Source organism: Panthera tigris, chromosome A1, assembly GCF_018350195.1.
Source record: "Panthera tigris isolate Pti1 chromosome A1, P.tigris_Pti1_mat1.1, whole genome shotgun sequence".
Lineage (NCBI taxonomy): Eukaryota > Metazoa > Chordata > Mammalia > Carnivora > Felidae > Panthera > Panthera tigris.
The window spans coordinates 234,221,395-234,233,899 of record NC_056660.1 but is presented as its reverse complement, the minus strand read 5'-3'; the positions used below and the strand labels follow the sequence as shown (position 1 = coordinate 234,233,899).

At 55.8% G+C, this 12,505-nt stretch overlaps 1 protein-coding gene across 2 annotated transcripts in view; it reads left to right on the top strand.

The window, feature by feature from the left end:
- The first annotated feature begins 694 nt into the window (after positions 1-694).
- ICE1 (interactor of little elongation complex ELL subunit 1) overlaps positions 695-12,505 on the top strand; it is a 56,122-nt gene continuing 44,311 nt past the window's right edge. For both annotated transcript variants that reach the window (XM_042997861.1, XM_042997865.1), the window contains exon 1: positions 695-986. In XM_042997861.1, the coding sequence (XP_042853795.1) occupies positions 903-986 (84 nt within the window). In that variant the 5' untranslated portion in view covers positions 695-902. The remainder of the gene's footprint in view (positions 987-12,505) is intronic.

Sequence of the window (12,505 nt, the reverse complement as noted above, 5' to 3'; positions counted from 1 at the left end):
GGAGGAGTTTTGTTTTTTCCCCTCTCAAGGGGTATAGACTTGAGATTTGGGAGCGGCCTGCCACCGTCCGTGACTGGGGTCACCGGCTGCGCCCCAGCCAGGGCTTCGGGCCGCAGGGAGGGCCTGGCAGAGAGACCGACCGACCGCCGCAAGCGCGGCCAGCTGCCGGGAAGAACGACGGTCCCGCAGGAAGGAGCGGCCGCTGTCGCGAAGGCCGCGCCACGGCGGGAGGACTCGCCCGGGGTCGTCCGCCGCACGGGGCGTCGGGAAGCGTAGTCCGTCCTTCCCCTCCGGGTACCCGGCCGGGCTCGGACAGAGCGGTTCCCTCCAGTTCCAAATCGCACACCTGCCCGTCCCGGCGCGGGACCTGCCATTGCTGCAGGCGCCTGAGTGACGTCATCAAGGGGGTCACCGCCCCCTCGCTGAGGGCTGTAGGTGTCTACGGGAACCTGCCACACAGCCAGCAGGCAATAAAAGATTAACCCCCTACTCAGCGCAAGGGGTGCACCTCCGATGCCTCTGCTCTCCCTGACTTTTCCTTTGTGGGCGCCTCTCCCGCCGCCTCGGCTCGGCTCCGCTCCCTATTTTGCTCAGGCGGCGCCGCGGGCAGCCCCAAGCCGCGGAGAGGGGCGGGGCGAGCTAGGGCGGGGCGGGGTCCTGGCTGGGCGCTGTCGCGCTCGGGGGCCGCGCCGGGTCGCGTTTCTCTCTAGTGCCCGAGGCGGCTCCGGTTGGGAGAGCCCTTCGCCAGCTCCACGGGGACCTCTGTGCACGGATGGACCCGCCCGGACCCGGCGGGAAGCGGCCTGGCAGGCGGCGGCCCCGGCGGCGTCAGCAGAGGGAGGACAGGGCCCGGGCCGCGGGTCCCTGAGGCGCGCGGGCCCACCGGGCCCGGCGTTGGCACCATGATGCCGGGCGAGACCCATTCGGCGGCGCCCGGGACGGCGGCGGACCTCTCGCGGTGTCAGGGCTGCGCCTCCCTGCAGCAGGTGCGGCGCCTTCCCGGGCCGGGGGCGCGGAGGAGCTCGGCCGGCCGGGGCGTGGGGCTGGGGGTCCCGCCGCGCGCGCTGCGCCCGCTCCACGGCGGAAGCTCCCCCTCCTCCCCTGCCCGCCCCCCTTTCTACTGCAGTTGTATTGGGAACCGCCTCCTTTGCTTTATTTAGGCTTGCAACCCGGCACTCGTTGGCCGGGATGCGGTGGTGGTAGCGGGGGGCAGCGTGAGCGAGCGCTGGCGGGGCCCCTTGCTTCACTCCCCCAGTCTCAGGGCTTCCCCGGGGCCGACGGGTGATGGGCGAAATGCTCGGGGCCGCTGCCTCTCCGAGGACGAGGTTTGGGGCTGCTCTGGCTCATCTTGAAATATCTCTTGCCCGGAGGCAGGCCGTGCTGGTTGGCGGGGAGGGTCATTCATCAAAGGCGTGTGCACGTACTGGAAGTTTCTAACAGCAGGAGGGACTGTTCTCTACGGTGACAGGAGAGGAGTTACTAGTGTCTGGCCCCAAGTCTTGTGAGGTAGTAGAAACGGTCCCAGGCACTTGTGTCCGACCCGATCCTCTTAGCTGTCTGATATCGAGGGTCTCTTAACTTCTGTCAGCACCATTAGTGGTAAAGTGGGGCCCCTCCCTGCCCTACCTACTAGATGTCATGAAGTTGTCACGCCTTCTGCCTGGTGTTCTAGGCACCAGGGACATAGTGAGCAGAACACACGATCTGCCTTTATAAGTAAGACTCGTGTGTGCAAGTAAGACTTCGCAGGATTTTAAGGATTGGGAGGAAGACAAAGGAGGAGTTGGAATGGTGGTCTTGCCTCTTGGCGGTGGTGGGGGCAGAGGGCTTTTGAGGGGGTGAGGTAGGGAGACCTGAATGTTGAGCCGAAGAGCGGGAGAGGACCTTCCTGCGTGGAGGGGTCAACATGGAGGAGTCAACAGGTGGGATGTTCGGAGGTGGGAGGGAGCAGTGGGTCTTTGGGGAGCAGAACAGTGTCTGCTTGGCATGAGCACAGTGTGGAGGGGAGAGTGGCTGCCGGGATGAGACCGGAGAAGAATGTAGGCCAGATAGGCCATCAAGATAAGGTGTTTTTTTGTTCCTTTTCTTTTTTTTTGAGGGCGCTATCTGTGAAATGATCCCAAATGTTAAGTGTTGAGAGCAGGGGAGAGAGAAAGGGAGTCCTGCACTGGCAGGAAAATCGTTTCTGAGCTCAGCTGCTGCGCTGGATAGGTGTCTATAATGTACTTTTATTTTCCCTCAAAACCCCAGGAACTTGAGTGAAGGTCTCTTGGATCTTTCATAAACCGCATTCTTTGGGCCAGTTTCATCCAAAACTATTTATAGGTAACCTGCTGTGTTTTAGGCAGCAGGAGGAAAAAGGCAAACATTCTTGATTTCTTGAGCTTCTGTTTTAGGAGGTGGGGGGAGGGAACAGATGAAACAAGTTACATGAGAAAATAATAAATACGTTGGAGATAAATTAAGCAAAAGAGGTAGAAAGAACAAATGGGCCAGGAAGGGGCCACTGGCTGGTGGAATTTACGTAGGAAGCCCTGGGAAGGCCTCTCTGAGAAGGTTCTATTTGAGCAAAGGGAGTGAGAGAACGAACCCCGTCGACATCTTGGGAGGAGAGCGTCCCGTCCAGCAGGCAGATCAGGTGTGGACGCCCGACACAGGAGCATGCTGGATGTGCTTGGGAAGAGAAGGCCAGTGTCGCTGCAGTGGAGTGAACGTGGATGTCATACCCCTTCTAGGCTGCGTAACAAAACGCCGTAAAATACAATGGGAGTTCATTCCTCATGGTTCTGTTGACTGGGAGGTCTTAGATCAAAGCACAGGCAGATTTAGGGCTCAGGGCGGGGGGGGGCGGGGCGTGGTTCTGGTTCCTGGTTTGTGTCTGTCTTCTCGCCGTGTCCTCACCCCGTGTAAAGGGAAGGGAGCTTTCTGGGGTCTTTTGGAAAGGGCACTAATCCCATTCCTGAGGGCTCTGCCCTCATGACCTAAACACCTCCCAAGACCCCACCTCCAAACGCTGTCACATTGGGGATCAGATTTCAACCTGAGAGTTTTGGGTGGAGTTTATTAGCAGTCAGGGAGTCTGATGAAGGCAGAATGAGGAGGGCCTGATTGTGGGGCTCTTCTGGACCACCGTAAGGATTTTGGCTTTTACTCTGAAAGAACAGTGAGCTGTTGGAGGCTTCTGTGCAGAACTGGTGTGAATTCCACTTTTCAGCTGTGGATTTGGTCCTCCTTCAGGAGCGTGGTTCCCGGTCCTCTGGTAGTTGAAAGTAGCAACTGTAGCTTTCTCATCGTGTCGGCCGGAAACTAAGTGTCATCCTTGGTTCCTGTCTTTCTCTCGCATTCTGCATCCAGTCTATCAACCCATTCCCTTGACCCAGCGCGTTCGTTTCCCCCCACTCCTTGCTCTTCCCCGCGGCTGCCAGCCTGTGTGACCCAACGCGATCTCTGGCCTGGAGATTCTCGCTGAATCTTGCCGAGGACTCCCCCTCTCCCGCCCTTGCCGCGTTCCCAGACTTGGGTCTCAGAACAGCAGTAGGAGACCTGTGAAGTCTCTTCAATCCAGGGGCCTGCAGACTGGTTCCGTGGGGGGCAAGGTCATCGGGATCCAGGCTGTTGGCAGCACCTCCCCTGGCCATTGCAGGGCACGTGCCGTGGGGGCAGCAGGCAAGGAGCGGGCATGCTTGGGCTCCAGGGAAACTTGATTCACAAAAGCAGGGCCTGCGTTTGGAGACCTCTTCCCTAAATCCGGACACTCCATTGCATTTGGGTTTTTGCCTGGAACATCTTTTTAGGGGAAGAGGAGGATCAGATACGCGTAGAGCCTCGAGCAAGTCTTTAATTTTGCAAAGTGAGGCTGGGAAAATAGGTTTGTGGCAGGTGATTGAAGATCTCGTTGGTCACCACCTTACAGTTCTGCGTTAGTTTTCTCAGCTTAGGGACTAGAGCGAGGTCTTGCACGATTGCCGCGTAGTAGCCGTGTCTTCCCTAAAAATAGCAGGTGGTGATGTGCTGCTTGGATTGGAGGGGGTGCCACCAGCTGTGGTACATTAGTGATAACAAAAGCCTGGGGGAACTGAAGCTTCCCAGGGATGGGAACAAAGAAGAAAAAGGTCTAAATGTGAGAATCTACAAAGAGGAGACGGGTCCCAGGTCTGGGAGCTAGAAGACCAGAGAGTAAAACCTGAGCAGCTGAGCACTGGTGGAGGGAAGGGAAGTAGAAACGCGGCCGGAAGAGACATTGGAAACGTGGGAGTGAGGTTCTGGAACGACCGCGGGATTGGGGATGCCCAGCTGCAGTCACACGTGGTGTGTGTGGCGATTTGTGTGGTACACGGTGCCCCCAGGTGCCCAGGGGACTTCTAGGAAAACAGAAGTGGCCCGGAGGGGTACGCTCTGTCACTTACGGAAACTTTGGAAACTTCTGCGGCAATCATGAGACGAGGTGCTGTCGTGAGGGGTCCATGAAGGGAAAGCTGCTGACGGAAGGCAAGTGTGGACCGAAGGGGACAGAAGGACACAGGGAAATGGGAGCCCGCGAAGTCAGGGTGGGGAACGTGGAGAACAGGGAGCAGGGATCTGACACCCTGAGCGGGGTCACCTTTTGGAGAAGCGCCTCAGGACCGCAGCGGGTTCCACACTTGAGGCCGCCTTGTGCCAGAGAAGCTAAGGGGGTGCCCTGCACAGAGAGGGTGGCCTGCTGTGTAGTGTCGCACCGCTCCCCGCATCTCGCACACCGTGGGCAAGCAGGCAGGTGTCATCCCTGCGGGAGGCGGGTGCTAGGCCTTGGTTCCGGACCGTGGCGGGAAGCTGGCTGTCTGTCCTAAGTCCCGCGGTCCTGTCCTTGCACTGGAAATCTTCCCTCCTGCCCCCCTCCTCCTGCCCACTCCGTCTCTCTTTCGTGGTACCCTGCGGTCGGCGCTGCGTCCCGCAGGGTGCGGATTAACCACATCTTCTGCATCCTCTGTGTTTTGTAGTCTCGTGCCTCCTCTCCTGTCTCTTGTCACCCTCAGTGGTGATAATGGTTTGTCACTGAGCTCTGGCCCAAGGTGCGTATGGGTTCCTGAGTGTGAGACGCCACGTGATCCAGTGTGGGTCCTTACTCTGTTGCCAGTGACCTTTCTTGAGCTGGTTGTTTTAGGTCTGGCACAGGCTGCTGTGTTCTGGTGGAGGCGAGGCCCCCTTGCCACCGGTTCCACTCCCTGCGGAGCAAAACCATTTAACCCTGGGAACCCTGATGAGAGGCCGAAGCACATGATGATCCTTTTGCGCTCGTGTCACTGGACTGGATGCGGGACAGAAGCTCTCTGGCCGTCCTCAGAGCAGAATCGAGCCTGTGATTTATGTAAACTTGTGTTGGACTGCCACTGATAATTGCCTGTGGTTTAGAACCTGAAACCTGTTCTCTCCTAGACATACTGTAAGTGGTTTGTAAGTGGTTGTGTTACAAGGGACACTCCCAGCATTGTTGGTCGCTTAGCAAATGTGTGTGCGTGTCACGTCATGGTATGAGTTTGGAATACAGTCACGGACAGAAGGGGCTTGAGGCTCGTGTTCTAGTTCAGGTTACAGATGGCGAGAAAACCACAGAGCAAGTGTAGGAAACAGGTACCACGTTGGGGGATGCACGGGGTACCCCGAGAGCACCGAGGGCCGGGGCAGCGGAAGGCGGCTTCCTACAGGAAGTGAATCTGAACTGAGGTCTGAGGATGATTCTTAGCTGAGTAAGGAGGAAGAGTGAAGGGAGAGTGTCGTGGCCCGAAGGGGGGCCACGTTGTCCTGCCTTCCCGGGAAGCGGAGCCCCTCAGCTGGTCTGGCGGGGAAGTACCCGGAGCAGCGCTGGAGGGGGGCGTCCCTACCTTCCTGCCGTGTTCCCGGCCACTCGACGCCAAGGAGTCCACAGGGGGGTCCTCGTTCACCGCTCAGGAGACACGCTCCGCTCTGGTGGAGATCAGTGTGGACTTTAAATGATTGCAGTTGATAAAAAGTTGACCAGGACGAGGAGGCGGAGATGTGGCACCCTGGAGAGGATTCAAGGCGAGCAGCGAGCCACATCACCCCCAGCCTAGGGGTTAATGGATTACTGTGATTTTTAAAAATAATTTCTTTTGGGGGAAAAAAAAAAAAAAAAAAAACGACTTAACTTAGAACGTACAAGAAAGTCGCCAGAATAGCACACGGAACTCCGGCATTCTCTTCACCCCACTCGCCGATTGTCCAGGGGTTTGCTCGTGGGCCTCGTCCCTGCTGTGCACACGCGCCTTCCCTGCACGCTTCGGGCTGTGTTGCGCTGAAATCCGAGCACCCTTCAGCATGGTGAGCCCGCTGCCCTCCAGTCCTGACGCGAGCATCGGTGCAGCCGCTCGCCCAGTCCCTGGGCCCCTCGCAGTTTGCTTCCGGGCCAAGGAGGAGCTTCTGCCTCTCGCTGGTTCGAGGCCCGCTCAGGAAAACGTGTTGTAGAGCACTCGTGTCTCTTCAGCCTCCTCCGTGGAGTCTCTCTCTGAATTTCGTGTCCCTGAAAGCTTCAGGAGCATAGCCTGTGTTCTCGTTGGCGGGGTCTGCAGACGTTGTGGGGGCCACGCTGTGTCAGGGCTCCGCGAGCCCACACCCGGGGTCAGGGGTTGGCCAGGAGCATGCACGTGAGCGCGCCGTCCTCCTCGCCCGGGGCCTTACGGCCGGAGCGCACAAAGCAGAGTCTGCCGGGCGGAAAGGCCCTGGGGTGGGGCCCTGAGGCAGCCCAGCGAGGGTGACTGGACTCAAGGGACGTTACCCAGCAGTGCTCAGTGACACACACGGAGTGTCTGCTGGGGGCTGGTCGGGCGGATACACGCTCAGATTCCAGAAGGAAAGCAAGTTTCGGCGGAAACCACACTGCAGGTCAGCACAGGGAGCCACTCTTAGCATCGAGCGAAGGGTGGGAACCCTCTAGGATCCCAATTCCCCACACACCACCGCGGGCACCCTTGTAGCAGGCCTTGCTGGGGACAGTCTCAGACCTGCCGTGTCCTTTGTTCCCACACGTGCCCCGGGGGGGCCGAGGGGGTGCTCCCGCCACCTCGTGAGCCGAGGCCAGAGACGCCGCGAACATCGCACAGTGCACGGCACAGCCGCCGCAGACAAGAATCTGCCAGCCCGGGTGGGAGCGTGGAGGTCGACCTGGGCACCGTACTTCTCCTGTCGCCACCTCTGCTAACTGACTTGCTGTCTGTCTGCACGTCTGCTGACCCCTTTGGTGGCGGTGCCGGTTTCCTAACCGCACCGGCGGCATCTCACCTGCCCCAGGCCCCCTGCCAGGTTGTCCCGCCCCTCCTCGCCCTGTGCCCTCCGCCACCGCTCCGCTCCCGTTCCACGTCTCTGGGAGAAGGGAGGGAAGGTAAGCAAACGGTGGTGCCCTTTACTTCCGTCAAGTGCTAGACGTGCGCAGTGCCCGTCCAGAGGTTCTTCGTGGATAAGATTGAAACAGCGTGCTGTTGAAGAGGAGTACGTGGGGAGTAAGTCGGGGTGACAGGACGTGCTGGTCTGGGAGCCGTATTGGTGGACGAGTGAGTCAGTGCGACGTAGGGCTGGAGGGGGACACAAGGTGGGGTTAGCGATGGGGGACCACCGGGAGGAAGCCCGAGCCTTCCGGCAGACGTTGCAGCGCGACTTCCAGAAGCGCCAGACGGCTGGGAGAGAAGCCGCGGTCCCGGGAACCCCGTCACGTCGGCCTGTCCTGGAGGGGAGCTCCCACACCTGCCTGCTTCCCGAGGCTGGGCGGCGTAGGGCCGTGTGCACTCGTAAATGAGCGAAAGTCACTTAGACACAGCCCGCTGCACACTCACAGCCCCGAGATGTGCTGGTTAGAGACGGTTCGGACCAGATTGGAGAGACACGGAAGACTCGTCAGGGTGCTGCAGGATCTGCCCGGATTTGAGCTGCCGTGAAGGCGGGCTCAGAGGGAAAAGTCAGGGCCTCGAGTGCTGTGGTTTGGTCTTTGCTTCGTCTGCTTTTCCCCCGTGTGGTGCTGTGTTTTGTGGTTTTCATTTCTTACCCGTAGCGAATGTGGGTGAACACAGGTTAGAGAGGTGGCCAGATGGACAAGATGTGTCCACGGATGGGCAAGAGCCAGCAGCCCCCAGCCCCACCTCCCTCCCGTCCCGCTTTGAGTTGTTCGCAGTGTGTTTTGTAACGAACCTGAATAGCGTGAAGTGACAGACTTGTGTTGCTGCTTCTCGGTCTTCGGTGTCAGGCGTCCTGTCGGATGGCTGACCTCGGCAGGTGCACGCTGAGCTCTCCTTGCAGCCGGGACCCTGCTGCCCCTGAGGCCCCTGCCCTCCCTCTGCTCCCCTGCCTTCTCAGCCCGTGTGTAATTTCGGTGCCGTCCCTGCTCCGAGCGGATGTTATTCTGACTGTATGGTCTTCAGAGCTGTACTCGAGTAAATCATGATTACTTTTCCTTTCTTGTGTTTTTTTGTTTGTTTCCCCGGATGAGTGATTCTAGCCTTTATTCAGCTTGCTCATCTTGAACATGTTAAGGACTCTTTGCTGTATGCCAGGGACGGGTTGACCCTTTCCTGGCTCATCCTGTTTACTTCCTATAGCAGGCCAGCTCTGTCCCTCCCAGTGCTCTGTCTGCTTATCTATAGGATTGGAAAGGGTCCTGAGGCAAAGGGAGGCTAAATAAATCTGCCCAAGGTTCCCGGGCTGGAAGGAGGTGGGGCAGGAATTCGAATCCAGCTGTGTGGGACTCTAGAGGTTTCTGGAATGTCTCTTGCATGGTACTTAGCACTGTAGAACGGCATCTGGAAGCAAGGTGGGGAAGATGAAATCCACTGGCAAAGAACTGGAAAGAGGATGGGAAAAAAGGAAGGATCACTTGTGCTTAAAAAGTCATAATTTAAATGCATGGTGCGAACCAACCACATTTACTTGCAGCTCTCTGCCAGTTAGGGCAGAAAATCCTCAGGGCATTCATTCCGCCAGATGCTCTGTCGTTTTCTCCTTAAGGGGGAAATTCCGTGCAGAGCCTTGGGGCCTGCTCCTTTCCGGGGCGCAGCCGCCTTCTCGATTCTCGTCACCTCTGTCTTTTGTGCCACGTCGCCTTCTCTGGCTTTACTCCAGGAGTTTGGGGGGGGTCACGTGTGGTCATGACCTGCAGTACCTCCCTCAGTAAGGATGTCTGCGAAGTAGAACTTTTGTAGAACTTCTGACTGGGAAGAGTCTACTTTCAACTAACTTGAATTTATGTAAAATCTTGTTGGAAGAAAAAACCAAGAATGTCAGTTTTACCACCCCAGCTGATTGCTAGCTTGCACAGAATTTTACCTTGGAATTCACTTTTCCTTCAAAACTTTGCAGGGTTCTAGGTTTCCAGATTGTTGTGAAGGCTGAAGCCATTCTGGTTCCAGATTCTCTGCATGCGACTTGGCTGGTTTCATTTTTCTCTCAGGATTCCTGTAGGGTCTTTGCTGTGTCTCCGATGCCCTGAAACCTGGTGCTGATGTTTCCTGGTTTGGATTCTGTTTCTATTTATGTGCTGGGACCTTTCAGTTTGGAAATGTCTGGCTTTGGTTCTGAGACTTGTTTTCCTTGAATATCAGAATGACTTTGATCATCTGTCCATCTTTCCAATTACTGTGTCTAGAACTCTTATTTGTTGGGCATGTGGGATCTTGCACTGATAACTTTAATTGCTTTTTATTTTACTTTGTTCTTAGGTCTGTGTTTCGTTTTATCTGGGGAACTTTTATTTTCAACTTTATCCTCAACTCTTTTAAGGTTTTTATTTTGCTTTCCTGTTTTTAATTTAGTTCTGACAGTTTTATTGAGATACAATTCACATACCATAAAATTCATCCTTTTTATGTGTGCGATTCAGTGGTTTTTAGTTCGGTCGCAGTTTTGCAACCCTGTCACCACTTTGTAAAACACGTTCCTCTCCACCCGAGTCCCCCACCTCGCCCCTGCCAGGAACCTCTTAGGCATTAGCGGTCATTCCCTGTCTCCCCCGCCCCCGTCCCTGGCAAGCGCTAATCTACTTTCTGTCTCTGGATCTGCCTGTTATGGGCAATTCACATGAATGGAGTCATACAGCCTTCTGTGAGCTCGTGTGGGTAGCGTGATGTTTGCAGGGTTTACCCCTGTGGTAGCGGGTGGCATTCATCCGTTTCATTGCCGAGTAATCACGTTATGTGGCTGTGTGACATTTTGTTTATCCGTTTCATTAGCTTATTTTTTACTTCTTTGTCTAGCGTGACTAATGCTGTGAACCACAGTGTGCGGGGTTGGCAGGGACGTGTGTTTTCGGTTCCTCGGGGCACGGACCTAGGAGTGGAATTGCTGGATGGTCAGGTGATTAACATGTGAGCCCTTGCCCAGCTGTTCGACGCAGCTGCACCGTTTCCTGCCCCCCACCCCCGACTCGGAGGGTTCCGGTCTCTGCATCCTCACCAGCACTTGCTGTTGTCTGTCATTTTGAGTTGTTTAGCCGTCCTCGTGCGTGTATATGTTTTTAATTTTTGAGAGCTATAATAAAGTTCCTAGGAACTCTGTATATTCCTTTTAAAAATACTGTTTCGTGAATGTAACATCACTTAACCTCCGCTCATATTACCGTTCTTGCAGTTTTCGTCTCAGTTTTTATTTACTCCAAGTTGCTTTGTCTTCTTTTGGTCTCTCTCGCTCACGTTCAGGGTTCTCTCTGATGTGCGGAAATCCTTGATTATTTGTTCGTGTTAAAACTGTTGGCTAAGGTGCTGGCGGGAAATGCTGAGTGTGGGGCTTCAGGACCCCGGGCTTCACGCAGAAGGTCTCGCGGGCCGTTTATTTGAAGCAGATCTCCTGTCAGTGCCTTTAGATCTCATCTGCAGGCTGGTTACACTTCCTCCGACCAAGTGTGGTCAGTCTCCTGCCCGGAGGGCAAAAGGACTGGCTGCCAGTGTCTGGGAGCTTCGTGGGGCCCGGAGGTGGTCAGCGTCCCCTCTGTGTTTAGGAGCGGCTCGTCCCTTTGTTTCTGGCACTGCGTTCAGTGTCCCGGGCAGAGAATTCCTCACAGCAGACCTTTTCCCGGATGGTGGCAGAGAGGTAGGAATTTGAGGATTAAATGCTTGCAAGAGAGCTTGCGACCAGTTCTCACGTTAGCGCCGTCTGCCGGCCTCTGGTCTCAGAGGAACCTGGTGTCCCCGTTCCCCACCCCCACCCCCCTGCTCTCTTGAGCCCCCTGAATCCGTGTTCTTGAATCTGCTTTCCAGTTGCCATTGGTCTCTTCTTCTGCCCTCCTCTTTGTGGGTCTTGCCTTTGGCGGAAAGTTCCTTGACTTCAGTTTCAGCTGGTTTTTAGGGAGGGCGTAAAAGCAGATGCATTCCTTACCCTCTGGGCCCGGAAGTCTGTTGCTACACCCCAAATTTGTTAATGAAAGATTGTTTCTTCAACGTGGGAGGCCAAGTATACATTGAATACAAAAATGAATGGGCCCCCTGTTGCCCTTTTGACCTTCAGCCTTGAGAGTCTGGATTGTACCCAGCACCAGAGCGGTTAAAGCTAGAAATACAAAATACGAAAGCATGAAAGTACTAGGATAGCATAGAGGAGAATCCTTTTATTTTGGCGTCATGGGTGGGATAGAACTTTCTAAATACATCAGGAAACGGAAATTTTGTAAAAAGTGACGGATTCAACTCTGAGTATTTAAAACGTATACATGCCTACGTGGGTGTATTTCAGCGGTCACCCGACATACCGTATGTGCATTTGTAACATTTAATGAAATGTCACCGTGCCTTAGATGTGGCAGCCCCTCGGAAAGGGCAACTTCCCAGTGAGCAAACAGTAGGAAGGAGCTGTTAACTAAGAGGAGAAGAACTGTGAGTAGCCGGCAGAGATTTGTCAGTCACGCTCCTAGAGAAACACAGATGAAAAAATAAGGGCCCTGATGGGGCGCCTGGGGGGCTCAGTGGGTTGGGCGTCCGACTTCAGCTCCGGTCGCGATCTCGCGGTCCGTGAGTTCGAGCCCCGCGTCGGGCTCTGGGCTGATGGCTCAGAGCCTGGAGCCTGCTTCCGATTCTGTGTCTCCCTCTCTGTCTGCCCCTCCGCCGTTCATGCTCTGTCTCTCTCTGTCTCAAAACTAAATAAAACGTTAAAAAAAAAAAAAAAAAAAGGGCCCTGAGATTTGCATTGCCCGTAACTGTCCCTGCTGCAGGAGCCTGTCTGCGCTTGATCCTAAGGACGGGGAGCAGCGTCTCACAGGGGATGGGCAGGGACGCTCGTGGGGCGCGGGTGAAGGCTGAGGAGAACCCGCGTGGCCCGCAGTGGCCCCTGGTGCCCTGAGCACACCCAGTGTCGTGTGTGGGAGCGGTTCCGGAGGGAGATGGGCGACGTGGAATCCAGGTCTTTCATTGGGGGTGGGGCCAGAGGAGAGCTAAGATTTTTTCTTTGTCTTTCAGTGTATACGGTTTTTATTTTAACGATCACGTTACGCGTAGGACTGAAGAAGGTGCACGTGGCACTGTAGAGGGAGAGGTTTCTTTAA